At 43.2% G+C, this 15,740-nt stretch overlaps 1 protein-coding gene across 2 annotated transcripts in view; it reads left to right on the forward strand.

The window, feature by feature from the left end:
* The first annotated feature begins 7,252 nt into the window (after positions 1-7,252).
* The window catches only part of appa (amyloid beta (A4) precursor protein a), a 44,336-nt gene continuing 35,848 nt past the window's right edge, over positions 7,253-15,740 (forward strand). The window contains exon 1 of one of the 2 annotated variants that reach the window (XM_046318326.1): positions 7,253-7,459. In XM_046318326.1, coding sequence (XP_046174282.1) covers positions 7,400-7,459 — 60 coding nt within the window. In that variant the 5' untranslated portion in view covers positions 7,253-7,399. The remainder of the gene's footprint in view (positions 7,460-15,740) is intronic. The other variant, XM_046318325.1, reaches the window with a different exon arrangement.

The following is a 15,740-nucleotide window of genomic DNA, read 5'->3' on the forward strand; positions in this document are numbered from 1 at the left end:
CGTCTTACTAGACATTGCTTCTCTGTCCTGCCGATGCGTGGAAAATCCCGCCAGCTCTCTATTATTTGTGTCCTCGTTCATCAACAACTCAGAGAAACATAAGATATTACAGTTTTTAATGTCCCGTTGATCATATATCATCCATTTTGTTTTCCAATGATTGCACGTTGGCCAATAGAACGGATGGTAGTGGAGGTTTACTCACTCGCCTACGAATTCTCAAGAAGGCCCGACCACCGCCCATTTTTCTCTGTCTTTTCTTCACGCAAATTACTAGGATTTGGGCTTGGTTCTGAAAAGGCAGTATATCCTTCTTGTCGGACTCGTTAAAGAATTTTTTCCGAGGTGAGTAATCGCTGTTTTGATGTCCAGAGTTATTTTTGGTCATGAGAGATGGTAGCAGCAACATTATCAACAAAATCTACCAGTTCAAAAATAAGTTACAAACAACGTTAAAAACGAACATTTGGTTAGGAGCCCGTAAAGCGCCAGCCATCCCCTCCGGCGCCATTGTCCAGATCAGCGTCTAGGGGCAACTTCACCCTACTCTGAGCAGGGCTGCCTATATGTGCACAGTGAAGACGGGTCTGGGCCTGCTCTCGGAGGACTGAGGAATGATTTACATTTTACATTTAAGTCATTTAGCAGACGCTCTTATCCAGAGCGACGAATGATGAAATTAATTCTATGATGGTGTTGTTTCTCAACAATCTTTCAGTGTTGTTTATATGTTGTCGATATGAACATGTTCAGGATGAAAGTTAAATTAAAGTTTCCAAATCATATTGTCTGCTCTGCCTCAATAAATACCCAAGAAAACCTCTAAACTCAGTACACCAGTCAATGGCCGTGTGTGTGCATGCACGAGCACGTACCCACGTGTGTGGGAATCGGTAAGTGTGAATGAGTGTATACCATATCAGTGAGTGTATAACAGAGAGGATGTAGAAGGGAGAGAGCACAACAACAAGTCCAGCCTAGACGTAATTTGTGCTCCAGATTCAAGTAAAAGTAAGCCTCTGCATAAGGGCTATTTGAGATGCTCATTCTGCTCACACAAAGGAGGAAGACAGCCAGCACTTCGCTGCAGTGAAATTGCTAAGGAAATCCACCCTTTTATTCAATAAGGGGTCGTGCAAGGCAATTTTCCCACTCCTTCAAAATGGCTCATATTGAAGATTAATCCAATTTGTATTTCCAACAGAAAAATATTCTACCTCTGCCATATTATTCAGCTCCGGGGTGAAGTTTCCCCCTAGGTACAGATCTAGGATCAGCTTTCCCACCCCAAATCCTAACCTTCGCCATTAGTCTGGGGGGGGGGGGATTATCCAAGATCAGTGTCTGAGCCTAGGAGCAGCTTCACCCTACACATAGTATTCATGCAGGCAGCTCGATTGGTGCCTCAAATCATAACAGGTAGGCTACTGCTGGTTATTGAGATCATAAATAGTGCACTATAGGGTGCCATTTGAGACACAAACCTAAGGTCATCGGAGCTGGTATTGACCATTGGTGGTTTTTGACATGTGCTTCATGTCAAAAATGTGTCACATGGCTATGAAATTGAAAGTTAGTTTGAGCACATTTCTTTAATCTTGAGGGCCATTTCTATAATACTCAAATTGAAATGAATTGTGATTTAAATTAATTGTGCCTACTCAAATTTGCACCATGAGCTGTCCATTTCTGACTGGTTGTGCTGGGTCTGCTGTTTCAAGGTTCAGCACCACAATGTAAGTTGTGAGGTCAACAACTCTAATAAATACATAATATGCAAGAAACATATTTTATCAATTAAATTATAGTGGTAGCAATCTATTAAAGCTATTTCATCTCCGTGCTCTCCTCAAACTAAACAGAACATAGGCTATTCCTCACAGAAGAGAGGTTTTTGGACTAGGCCTAATCATAAATTATTTTTTGAAGAAACCTTTGACTGTGAATGTGCACTGGAGACCTGGTGCTTAGAGCCAGCATCATTTGTACCGGAACAAGTCATCTCACGGTGAGTGCGAGGAGCTGGCACAGGACGTACTGGGCTGTGGAGGCGCACTGGCACAAATGGAGGCGCACCGGCATAAATGGTACCGGACTAATGACACGCTCCTCGGGGAGAGTTTGGAGAGCTGGCACAGGACGTACAGGGCTGGGAAGGCGTACTGGAGACCTGGTGCGTGGAGCCGGCACAGATTTGACCAGACTGATAGCACGCTCCTCAGGACAATTACGGAGAGCTGACTCAGGTGGCATTAAACTGATAACACGCTCCTTAGGGCAAATGTCGTGCATCTTCCACCAACTCAACAACTCTCCCATTTCTCTCTCCTCTAAATTCTCCCTCATCTCACTGACGGTCTCTGACTCTCTCCATTCACTCTCCTCCAGTTTCTCCCTCTTCTCCCAGACTGGCTCTGGTTCACTCCTCGGCTCCGCCGACCACCCCTTGTGCCCCCCCTGTTTTTTGGACTTTCTTTGTGGCCGCGAACCCTGGTGTCGTCGCTGTCCTTCCTTCTCTGAAGTGCGCGTCACCAGTCCGGTACCACCTGTGCCGGCTCCACGCATCAGGCCTCCAGTGCGCCTCTCCAGTCCTGTGCCAGCTCCACGCACTCGCCCTGAAGTGTGTGTCACCAGTCCTGTGCCAGCTCCACGCACTCGCCCTGAATTGTGTGTGTCACCAGTCCGGTGCCACCTGTACCGGCTCCACGCACTAGGCCTCCATTCCGTCAGTGCTCGGTCTAGATACGGTGTCCAGTCCCGCTCCATGGGCGGGTTCTTCGTCCCGCACCAGAGCCGCCCCTGATGCTGGTGGATCCGCGGGATGAGCAGGTTCTTCGTCCCGCACCAGAGCCGCCCCTGATGCTGGTGGATCCGCGGGATGAGCAGGTTCTTCATCCCGCACTGGAGCCGCCACCGACACTAATCATCCCCCCTACCCTCCCCATTTGGTTTCAGGTTTTGCGGTCGGAGTCCGCACCTTTGGGGGGGGGATACTGTCACGCCCTGACTATAGAGAGCCATTGTTTCTCTATGGTGTAGTAGGTCAGGGTGTGACTAGGGGGTGATCTAGTATATCTATAATCTATATCTATGTTTTGTTCTAGTTTCTTTTTCTATGTTGGTGTTTTGTATGATTCCCAATTAGAGTCAGCTGGTAATCGTTGTCTCTAATTTGGGATCATATTTAAGTAGTTATTTTCCCACCTGTGTTTGTGGGATCTTGTTTATGTGTAGTTGCCTGTGAGCACTCCATTGTCTTCACGTTTCGTTCATTCTTTATTGTTTTTGTGCGTTACAGTTAATAAACATGTGGAAACCATATCACACTGCACCTTGGTCCGATAATTCTTACGACGAACATGACACAATGTACACTTCTGTTGTTCTGCCCCTGAACAAGGCAGTTAACCCACTGTTCCCCGGTAGGCCATCATTGTAAATAACGATGTGTTCTTACTGACTTGCTTAGTTAAATAAAATAAACATGCCACTCTGTTCTGGGCCAGCTGCAGCTTAACTAGGTATTTATTTGCAGCACTTGACCACACTACTGGACAATAATCAAGATAAGCCAAAACGAGAGCCTGCAGGACTTGCTTTTTTGAGAGTGGTGTCAAAAAAAGCCTCTCCCAATCTTTACAACCATTAAATCTATGTTTTGACCGTGACAATTTACGATCTAAGGTAACACCAAGTAATTTAGTCTCCTTAACTTGTTCAACAGCCACACCATTCATTACCAGATTCAGTTGAGGTCTAGAGCTTAGGGAATGATTTGTACCAAATACAATGCTCTTAAGATTTAGAGATTCTCAGGGCCAGTTTATTTCTGGCCACCCATTCCAAAACGGACTGCAACTCATTGTTAAGAGTTTCAGTGACTTCATTAGCTGTGGGTGTTGACACATATATGGTTGAATCATCAGCATACAGCATACATGCATGTACACACAGGCTTTGTTTAATGCCAGTGGCACGTCATAAGCTTTGTTGCAACAAGGATCCATCCACCATGCCTCTGGACTACACCCCTTCCTGTGGGTGGCTGCCTGGGAGACAAAAACAGGGTGATTAAAGTACACAATTCATCACATGAATCACATGATACGTTAACCATGCAATAGGAATGCTTGATTGTTACACATGGAAAGTAGTGACACCTGTGACATTCTCACCCAATTTAAAATGAGTGTTTCCTCACACTACTGAGTGAAAACACTGCAAAATGACACACGGGCAATATTATGTTTCACACACCGGTTAGCAAAAACAATTACAAAAAATATAACCCCCCCCATATTTACTCAAAACAATCAACAAAGTCCCCTTGAACATAAAGGTCTCCAATACCTTCTAGCTAGCAGCCAGGGCCATTCTTGTAGTCGTCTCCATCGACCGTTTCCTCTCTCCTGGTAGACCTGGGTCATCAAGTGACCCCATCCTGGTCGCTACAGCCCCATCGCTCACCCACTTTGAGTGGATCATTCCGTCCAGCTCTCTGCAGGCCCCCATGGCAGTGTTATTGTCCCCGCCCGCTGTCCTGTACCTTTGCCCCACCTCTGGATTACCAACCTCTGCCTGACCCTGAGCCTGCCTGCCGTCCTGTACTTTTGCCCCTGTTGCTATAATAAACATTGTTACTTCGACACGGTCTGCATCTGGGTCTTACCTTTATCCTGATACCTGGCCCCTCATCAAAGATAATGGTTGGTCACACATACGCAAACACAGAGCACTGATTACATTATCAATGTTGGTTATGATCATCCTGGTGGAACCAACCTGATGGCTGTGTTCACCTTTCTATTTCACTTCAGATTTCATAAAATGTGAAGTGAAATAGAGTGGTGACAGGCTGGTTTCGCCGGGCTAGGTTATGTCCAGGACATTATATTCACCCAAGAATTAGAGAATAAGCAACAAACAATGCCCTTCACATAAATTATTTTTCACAATTGGTTTATCAAATGTATCAAAGTAATGAAGTGGGTTACCTTTTGTATTCGTACAATTGATGAGGCCGTGAAAGCTGTTGCCGAAGGTTGCCTGTCGGATACTTGCCATAAAGTGGCTGTTCCATTCATAGGAATGCTCACAGCGAGGGCATGTCTGCATGATACTGATGGCGGAGAACAATTGGCCCAGCGTCGTTAGGGTTTGGCCGGGGTAGGTCGTCATTGTAAATAAAAATGTGTTCTTAACTGACTTGCCTAGTTAAATGTAAAAAAAATTAAAAGTCTGGCACCCAACTATACACTTTGTCTAACAGAAAAACAGGGTCACCAATTGTCATCATCCTTCAATTCTAAATATAGCTAGAGAAATCATCTAATTTGGAAGCTAATTCTATGCTTTACAGATGAAGACTGACTGGCTCGAGATTGGATTAGATTTAGGCCGGTGACGCCGTTACACTATACAACCAACTGTGACATGTTTTGCTGTGGCCCTGAGTTGGTTTCAGTTTGTTGCTGCCAGTTAGCACACTGTTGTAATCAGACATGAGTAAATGTTTAACGCCATAGCTGCATCCAATATTTATTGGATGCAGAACACTTTATTGCACTGTATTCAGATATTAAGCTATTTCAAAATACATGTATGCTAGGGTTGAGGTTAGTGCATCTGACTAGTAATTATTTGGCCGGGTTCAATACTTGCAATAGAATATTTAATGTTTTGCTCTCCCAAAAGCACTTGACATTCTCTCAACCAGCTTCACCTGGAATGCTTTTCCAACAGTCTTGAAGGAGTTCCCACATATGCGGAGCACTTGTTGGCTGCTTTTCCTTTACTCTGCGGTCCAACTCAACCCAAACCATCTCAATTGAGTTGAGGTCAGGTGATTGTGGAGGCCGGTCATCTGATGCAGCACTCCATCACTCTCCTTCTTGGTCAAATAGCCCTTACACAGCCTGGAGGTGTGTTGTGTCATTGTCAAATCACAGTCCCACTAAGGGAAAACCAGATGGGATGCCGTATCATTGCAGAATGCTGTGGTAGCCATGCTGGTTAAGTGTGCCTTGAATTCTAAATAAATCCCAGACAGTGTCACCAGCAAAGCATCCCCACACTATCATATTCCTCCTCCTTGCTTCACGGTGAGAACCACACATGCGGAGATCATCCGTTCACCTACTCTGCGTCTCACAAAGACACGGAGGTTGGAACCAAAAATCTCCAATTTGGACTCTTCAGACCAAAGAACAGATATCCACCGGTCTAATGTCAATTGCTCGTGTTTACTGGGCCAAGTAAGACTCTTCTTATTATTATTGGTGTCCTTTAGTAGTGGTTATTTGCAGCAATTCTACCATGAAGGCCTGATTCATGCAGTCTCCTCTGAACAGTTGATTTTGAGATGTGCCTGTTACTTGAACTCTGTGAAGCATTTATTTGGGTTGCAATCTGAGGTGCAGTTAATTGCCGATTTCTGAGGCTGGTAACTCTAATGAACTTATCCTCTGCAGCAGAGGTAACTCTGGGTTTTCCTTTCCTGTGGCGGTCCTCATGAGAGCCAGTTTCATCATAGCGTTTGATGGTTTTTGCAACTGGACTTGAAGAAACTTTCAAAGCTCTTGCATTGATTGACCTTCATGTCTTAAAGTAATGATGGACTGTCATTTCTCTTTGCTTATTTGAGCTGTTCTTGCCATAATATGGACAGTCTTTTACCAAATAGGGCTATCTTTTGTATACCAGCCCTACCTTGTCACAACACAACTGATTGGCTCAAACACATTAAGAAGAAAAGAAATTCCACAAATTGACTTTTAACAAAGCACACCTGTTAATTGAAATTACATTCCAGGTGACTACCTCCTGAAGCTGGTTGAGAGAATGCCAAGCGTGTGCAAAGCTGTAATTAAGGCAAAGGGTGACTACGTTCAAGAATCTAACATCTAACATCTATTTTGATTTATTTAACACTGTTTTGGTTACTACATGATTCCATATTTGTTATTTCATAGTTGTGATGTCTTCACTATTCACTATTCTACAATGTAGAAAATAGTCAAAATAAAAACCCTAGAATAAGTCGATGTGTCGAAACTTTTGACTGGTACTGTATATATATATATAGCATAATTATTATGGTACTAGATTGCAGGACAAAATCTGTTTCAGGTGTTTGAAAAATACTAAATTCAGTGTTTAGCCCCCATCGGGACCACACCCAGAGCTATCCTCAGATTTTTTTTAGGGCACCTCCCTAATAATTCCTTTCATTCGTTGTCCGGTCAGGTGACTTGGCGCTCGAGCAGCCTCGGTATCGTTCTCCATTAAACAAACACAGTCAGCGGCACTGCCACGGAGACGAGCTCTGAATACATACCGACGGAACATAGAATAAACCCCAATACACCATACATAGGACGCGTTGTGACAATAATACGGCATGGGGGACCGTATGGCTTTGTTGCTGCTGGTTGTTGCGACCACGGCGTTAGCAGTTGAGGTAAGAAACTGGGGAAAGAAAGACGGGAGTCGGGACAAGGCTGAGCTCCATGGTTATTCTTCTCTTCCGCTGCTATTGCGGGAGCGAGCATGCGGATGATTCCAAACCATAGGGGCTAATTAAGCATGAATTGAACCAAATGAAACCAGACATTCAGCAAGGCTGTGATCATATTCCACGCCTGAATACATGTTGGACAGCTTTTTATCGAATTTAGTCTGACTCGAAATCATAGAAGTAGATTAGCCAGTGTTTAGATCCCCCTTTGCCCAGTGTTGTTATAAACTGCTATATTTCTGCCACCGCTTGAATTGAAATCTAGTTTTATAGCCTATGGATACGTTTTTATTTTTCATAATTCAAGATGAGAAATAATTACATTTGTTTTGCACAGAATGGAATGCTTCGTCAGGTCTTCCTATCTAGGCTACGGCTGAGATTCCTGTGTAACCTATGTAAACGAACGTGTATTTAAAATATATTTATATATTCTGTGCACAATTGCACTTCAAAACAGCCTAGTCTAGACCGGTTTCTGTAGTGGCACTATTGATGGTTGTATCCGGATATTATGGGTAATATGATCACCATTTTGTAGCCACTTGTGTAGTGTTTTTATCATGGCTCGATTATATATTTTGGTGGTGGGCGTGAAAGTAAACATCTTAACGGTTTATAGTGGGTTATTCTTTCCCTTAGATTTAGCTTTCTGTAGCCTAAAAACACAGGCTACTCCCTAAAAAAGAGCCAACGAGTAGACCTACGACCCATTTAATTCTGCACATTGCGCCCATGGATACGTGTAAAACCGCCTATGTTTTCCCTACGTCAACCTGTTTCATGTTAAGCCTGAGAATCAAGATAATGTAGTGAGACAGAAGTAAGATGGCGGCGGTGCACTGCAGCATTCCATGAACCCAGAGGCTCGGGGATGCAGGGACACGGTCTCTCGCGGGAACCATTAGATTAACATTTCAACCGATAGGCTGGCTACCTGTTTTTATTTGATTTATCACGACTTAACCGTTTCAAGAAAATACCCTGCTAAAATGTCTGAAAGTCACGAGTTGTCTGGAATTGGCCCCGGTGTGGAGATGTTGCACACAATCACCGATCATCTCTCTCTCTCAGGCGCTATGCCATGTCGGTGTGACTGTGGCCTTGTCAAGAGAGAGACGACAATTGCTCTTTCACGACAATTGCTCTTTCACGACGTTCGTATTGTGTTACAGTGTAACACACACGCAACACTGCAATTGCGGCTGAGTTGCTACATTTGGTATGCCTGTGTGGGTACCGCGGTTTGGATTTGAACAAATGAAACCAGGCAGTAAGCGGATACATTTGATATGGGTGATACTTGTAACAGGTCGATGCGGGTCTGTGGGCTAGCTAGGCTACCCACACAATAAACATTACTCTTCACACACCTCAAGTTCAATATTTCAATGTCACTCAGGTTTTACTAGGCCTTCTCACATCCATACACCTTTAACATAGCTAGTTGTTATATGTTTTACCCCTAATGTTTCTGACTATATGTATCATTTCTTAATCTTAGTTCAATATATATGTTGGTGATATTTCTACATATTAAGAATTTCAAATAGGCTATAAAGTTGATTTTCAAACCTCCCAATACAGAAGTTCATAAATGTTATTTCCCATATTGTGAGTTGTCAATAATTGACAATTAATTCCTTACATTTTTGATGGGAAAAGAAAGCTGATGTAGTTTAATGCATTATTACTTGGTATACACACACGTATAAGCCACAAATTGAACAGTCTAAGAACAGAGTGCAGGGCTCTCTTGTTAATCCGACCTCTATACTGACTGGAGTGTAGGATCAGAATTTCACTTTCCCATCCTTGAAAAGTTGGTCGAAGAGCAACCCAGGCAGTCTGTCAATGCACTGCAGTCATTCAAGCCCAGGGCAACACAGCCTCACACCCATTAGCGTACATTATACCCATTGTCTCCCTTTGGCATCACTGCTCCTGTTGCAGCTTCATCCAACCATCCATTTAAGGCGCCAGTTTCCAATGATGCTTTAAAGGAACAATTAGCTCTGTTACAGTCTCTACAATACCTACCCTTGTAATGTTTTGTTGTGTGCCAATCATTGTCTTTGTTTTGGGATGTTTCTCAAGCCATGCCAACCATCCTCCATTTTAAGCCCCTTTTTATGTTTTGGTGACGGTACCTCTTTTTCCGCCTGCCAGACAGAAATTCCTGGCCCTTTATGGTGTTGTCATGGTACGTTTGTTATGTTCTCACCATGTTGGGATGTTCCTCCCCTTTCAGGATTTGTTGTATTTTGTACCCTCTTTCTCTCCCATGTAGCCACGCTGTAAATCCTCACCTTTAAGTAATGTTTGTCTGAAAAGGTCATGTCACCTATCCCTTTAATGGCATGGCAGGTTTTCGGGAGAGCTGATCAGTGAAAACCCCTGGCATGGTGGTGTAAGGCTGGCTTTTGTGCTGTAACCTAGCCTTTCAGATAATCAGCCATGGATGCTATCTCTATCTTGCTGGCCCTTGGCTGTGTTCATTTGGCATGAAATGAAGTGAAACAGTGAGTGACTACCTGAACTTGTCCAATGAGAGATGTTTGTTTTCACATTCTGTTGCAAAACATTTTGCGGCGGTGTGTCCTAATGAACACTACCATGAAGAGCTTTACAGAGCAAATATATCATGATATCACGGTATGATCCTATATGAAATGTGAAGCAGTGTCTGGTACAGACCACATTTTAGAGCCTCTCACAACATCAGGATGGGCTCGATTGTGAAGTGACTCCGGCCCCACTCTTCACAATCCCTCATCTATACAGATCAGTGGTTCTGTACAGGTGCTGCTCCATTCCAATGCTCCCCAATGAAACCTGGATGAGGGTTATCAGAGACCCCACCTCCAACCAGGAGAGAATGGGTGTGTTCCAGGTTCTTTTTGTAGTCATGCTGCACATCCCAAAAGACTACTCTATCATAATAAAGTGGCACCTGGGACGTGCCCTATAGCCCTGCTGCTATGGCAACACCACCGCTGCCCTGCACAGGCCAGTGGATCACGTCTTAACTGTCAGTGTCACCGTCATGGACGCTGCGTGACCGCCGTGGCGAGTCGTGTGTGTGTGTGTGTGTGTGTGTGTGTGTGTGTGTGACCTTCACGTCCCCACATACAAACCTGGAACTTGATAATCTGAGTGACCAAGCGCAGTCAAAGATCCTGGTGGAGGTCGTTCGTGATGATTTCAGTTTTTAGGGGGTTGACTCACTGTGGCTTATAGTTTTTATAGAATTAGTCCAAAATGGCACCATATTTCTTATGTCGCCTTTCCAATAGGGCTCTGGTTAAAAGTAGCGCACTGCATAAGGAGTACCATGCCATTTGGGATGTAGACATAGTCCACCGTTAACATATAGCTGCAGAGAGTAAGGAAAGAGAAAAGAGGGAAGGCAGTAAAGGTCAATGTGATATACATTGATGTATGGGGCAGTGATCTGTGCGACCATTTGACTGAGCCCACGTGGATATATTAATTAATAATGTGTCCGATGGCAACATGCTCCTGACATAAACACAGACAGTTAGACGCACGCTCACTCTACACAACAACGCCAATACATAATCACACAAACACAGCAGCATGTGTCTTAGGAATTATGCTATACACTAGTCCCTCTGACTACAAAATGGCCACTCCTTCTTCAGTCAGCTTACTTTGTTCTTGATTGACTTGTCCAACTTGACCAAATGTCTCCAAGCAAACAAATAAATACTCTAAAACATGTATTTTCTGAATTCCAAATCAACCCCTAGCCCCTACCGTGTACAGGCTACACGCCTATACACTCCTATAGAGCTGACTGTTTCTGAAAGAGTTTAGCAGGTATTGGTAATGGCTTACTTTTACCTTTTCATTTAGCTAGGGTGTAAATATAGCCATATTGATTCCACCGATCTAACCATCCAATCCTCTTAGATCGACAGGAGTGGGTAGGGGGCTAGGGGTTGATTTGGAGTTGAGCAATTATTCCTCACTTCATCAATTATCCCTTCTCCCATGTTGGGTCTCTTTTTGAAATGATTGAGCAACCCACCTTGACCACCTCTACTTCCTCCTTATCCCCCTCCTCCTCCTGTGTTTTGGTGGCGGCAGTGCCCTCCCCGGTCGCCTGGCACCCGTGCTATAATTAGAGTGCCGCCTCCCAGAGATATTCCTGTCTCTGCTCTCTCACGCTTTCTTCCTTTCATTCCTCCCTCCTTATAAAAATTTTTTTTTCACTGCCTCTTTCTTCAGAAGCAACAGGCCTAAGTCTTCCCTCATTCAATATCTTCTCTTGCTCCCATTCCTCCCTTTCATTCCCTCATCTTTCTTTTTATTGCCTTTTTTCCAAGACAGACCAACGCTTCCCTCGTTCGACCCTCGACAGTGTCTCTCTGTATATTGGCCTTAAGTATATTTATTGCTACGTGCACTGTGAAGGGAGTTATTATATGCGTATTGCTTTACAACAGTTTCAATCAACTATGACCTGACATTTGGAGAATTTAATCAGTGCTGGTCTAAATGTTGATTTGGGCTTCGATTTAATCCGCTTGCTCAAAACTGCGTTGTTGATTCTAGTTTGCAGTTATTTTGAAGTATCTAATATCACTAAAAGGTCCTCTTTGTTTCATGAACGAAATAACTTAGCGTGTGTGTGGTGTCAAGAAGGACTGGGATATTCTTGGCAGTGCCCTGCTATTCCCTGTTCCTGTTTCCTTGTCCCCACCATTACCTAGGGTTGGTTTCCTGCATTTGTGTGATGCAGGAGGAGACTTATAGCCTACTGTGTGACAGTAATGGAACATGGCTCTGTGTGTACATTTTTGAGTTTGTGTGTGGGTGTGTTTGTCTCGCACTCGATTTGTTTTGTACATCTCTCCCGTGTGTGTGCATTTTAATCTCACTTGATTAATTGTGTGTGTTCAGTGCCCCACTAAAATATGTGGTCCTTCTGTAGCTCAGTTGGTAGAGCATGGCGCTTGTAACGCCAGGGTAGTGGGTTCGATCCCCGGGACCACCCATACGTAGAATGTATGCACACATGACTGTAAGTCGCTTTGGATAAAAGCGTCTGCTAAATGGCATATATTATTATTATATATTATATGTGGGACGGGTAAGCATTGCATCACTGCACTGGTATGCTGCTGACCCCATAAGTAAATTGTATTTCTCAGTATGGGGAGCTAGTTCTTGGAAACATGCAACATGTATCAAACATTGACTTCACATAGTAGACTTGTTCCATTGTGGCTCAGTTGGTAATGCTTGTACAAGGCTTGGGTGGTATCCAGAATGTTATACTTTCATTCTGACCTTGTGCCATACTGACATAATTGGTAACACTGTCACTGAACACAAGGGGTGCTGTTTTCAAACCCCACTGATACTCTGTAATCCAAAGGTTAGCAATGCTAACTATACATCACTTAAAAATGCTACTCAGTTTGCTGCACGCACAAAACAAATATTGGCCAGCAAAGCTCTTGATACAGGAGGGAGTTCTCTGTTACCAAGCCTCCTGAGTGGCGCGGTGGTCTAAGGCACTGCATCTCAGTGCTAGAGGCGTCACAGACCCTGGATCGAACCTGCCGTGATCGGGAGGCTCATAGGGCGGGGCACATTTTGCCTAGCATTGTCCGGGTTAGGAGAGGGTTTGGCCAGGGTAGTCCGTCATTGTAAATAAGAATTTGTTCTTAACTGACTTGCCTAGTTTAATAAAAAATACAAAAATAAAGTGAATTCTTGTTGGAAGAAGCTAACCACTTACAGTAGCTAGATGGCTAACTAGCTACTAAATCAGCAAACCAAATGCATAACTACAAAGCATTTAGCACATTTTAGACATTTTATCTGAATTACTTCTCCAAGATGGCACTGCAGTAGGACATGTATCTGTCTCGGTCTTTTGTCTTTTCCTATGTAAATAGCCAATCTTTTTCGTATATATCTTAATCTCACTTTCTATCTATGAACTGAGTATACTTTCCTGCAACCCGCCTCACCCAATGTGGTACGGAATGCTGATTAATTAGGGTCGTTTTCATAACAATCAAAAATCTATATTTTTGGACACGATTTGGCCGATTTTAAAAATAAAAATAATAATAATTTTAAAAAATTAAGATAAAAAAATGACTGCCTAGGAACGATGGGTTAACTGCCTTGTTCAGGGTCAGAACGATTTTTACCTTGTCAGCTCGGGGATTCAATCTTGCAACCTTACGGTTAACCTCTTGCGCCGAGCCATCCCGGATCCGTTATCGTGACTACAGCCTCAAGCTCATTACCATAACGCAACGTTAACGATTTCTAAAAATCGCAAATGAAATAAATATGCCTGCTCTCAAGCTTAGCCTTTTCTTAACAACACTGTCATCTCAGATGTTCAAAATATGCTTTTGAACCATAGAAAATCAATAATTTGTGTAAGTGTTGATGGCTAGCTTAGCATTTAGCGTAGCATTTAGCACGCAACATATTCACAAAAACCAGCAAAGGAATCAAATAAAATAATTTACTTTTGAAGAACTTCAGATGTGTCAATGAGGAGACTCTCAGTTACATAGCAGATGTCCAGTTTTCCTGAAAGATTCTTTGTGTAGGACAAATCGCTCCGTTTTGTTACTACACATTTGGCTACCGAAACTAACCGAAAATTCAGTCACCTAAACGTCAAACTTTTTTCCGAATTAACTCCATAATATCGACCGAAACATGGCAAACGTTGTTTGAATCAATCCTCAAGGTGTTTTGTCAAATATCTCTTCATTGATATGCCGTTCGTGGAAGCATGGTTTTTCTCAGAATCCCATGGAAAAATACCAGCAGCTGAGTTTTGCGCACCAATTTCCACAATGTAGTCTATTATGGTCAATCTTCCAATGATATGCCTGCAAATACGTCACAATGCTCCAGACCCCTTGGGGAAACGATAGAAAGGGTAGGCTCATTCCTGTCGCATTCACAGCCATATAAGGAGATAATGAAAAATGGAGCCTCAGAAATCCTGTTCATTTCCTGGTTGCAGAAACATCTTGGTTTTGCTTGAAGCTTTTGTTCTAGGGCACTCACAGTGAAAATCTTTGCAGTTCTGGAAACGTCAGAGTTTTCTTTCCAAAGCTATCAATTCCATGCATAGTCGAGCATCTTTTCGTGACAAAATATTGCGCTTAAAACGGGCACGTCTTTTTATCCAAAAATGAAATACTGCCCCTAGAGTCTGAAGAGGTTAACTAGTCCAACGCTCTAACCACATTGCACTCCACGAGGAGACTGCCTGTTACGCGAATGCAGTAAGCCAAGGTAAGTTGCTAGCTAGCATTAAACTTATCTTTAAAAAAATAATCAATCAATCATAATCACTAGTTAACTACACATGGTTGATATTACTAGTTTATCTAGCATGTCCTGCATTGCATATAATTGAAGCGGTGCATATCGTTACTCCAACGTGTACCTAACCATAAACATCAATGCCTTTCTTAAAATCAATACACAGAAGTATATATTTTTAAACCTGCATATTTAGCTAAAAGAAATCAAGGTTAGCAGGCAATATTAACCAGGTGAAATTGTGTCACTTCTCTTGCGTTCATTGCACGCAGTGTATATGCAACAGTTTGGGCCTGCCTAATTTGCCAGAATTTTACGTAATTATGACCTAACATTGAGGATTGTGCAATGTAACAGGAATATTTAGACTTATGAATGCCACCAGTTCAATAAAATACGGAACGGTTCTGTATTTCACTGAGAATAAACGTGTTTTCGAGATGATAGTTTCCGGATTCGACCATGTTAATGACCTAAGGCTCCTAATTCTGTGTGTTATGTTATAACTAAGTCTATAATTTGATAGAGCAGTCTGACTGAGCTACGGTAGGCAGCAGCAGGCTCGTAAGCATTCATTCAAACAGCACTTTCTTGCGTTTGCCAGCAGCTGTTTATGGCTTCAAGCCTATTAACTCCCGAGATTAGGCTGGTGTAACCGGTGTGAAATGGCTAGCTAGTTAGCGGGGTGCGCGCTAATAGTGTTTCAAACTTCATTCGTTCTGAGACTTGGAGTGGTTGTTCCCCTTGCTCTGCATGGGTAACGCTGCTTTGAGGGTGGCTGTTGTCGTTGTGTTCCTGGTTTGAGCCCCGGTAGGGGCAAGGAGAGGGATGGAAAGCTATACTGTTACACTGGCAATACTAAAGTGCTTATAAGAACATACAATAG

Source organism: Oncorhynchus gorbuscha, linkage group LG21 (assembly GCF_021184085.1).
Source record: "Oncorhynchus gorbuscha isolate QuinsamMale2020 ecotype Even-year linkage group LG21, OgorEven_v1.0, whole genome shotgun sequence".
Taxonomy (NCBI): domain Eukaryota; kingdom Metazoa; phylum Chordata; class Actinopteri; order Salmoniformes; family Salmonidae; genus Oncorhynchus; species Oncorhynchus gorbuscha.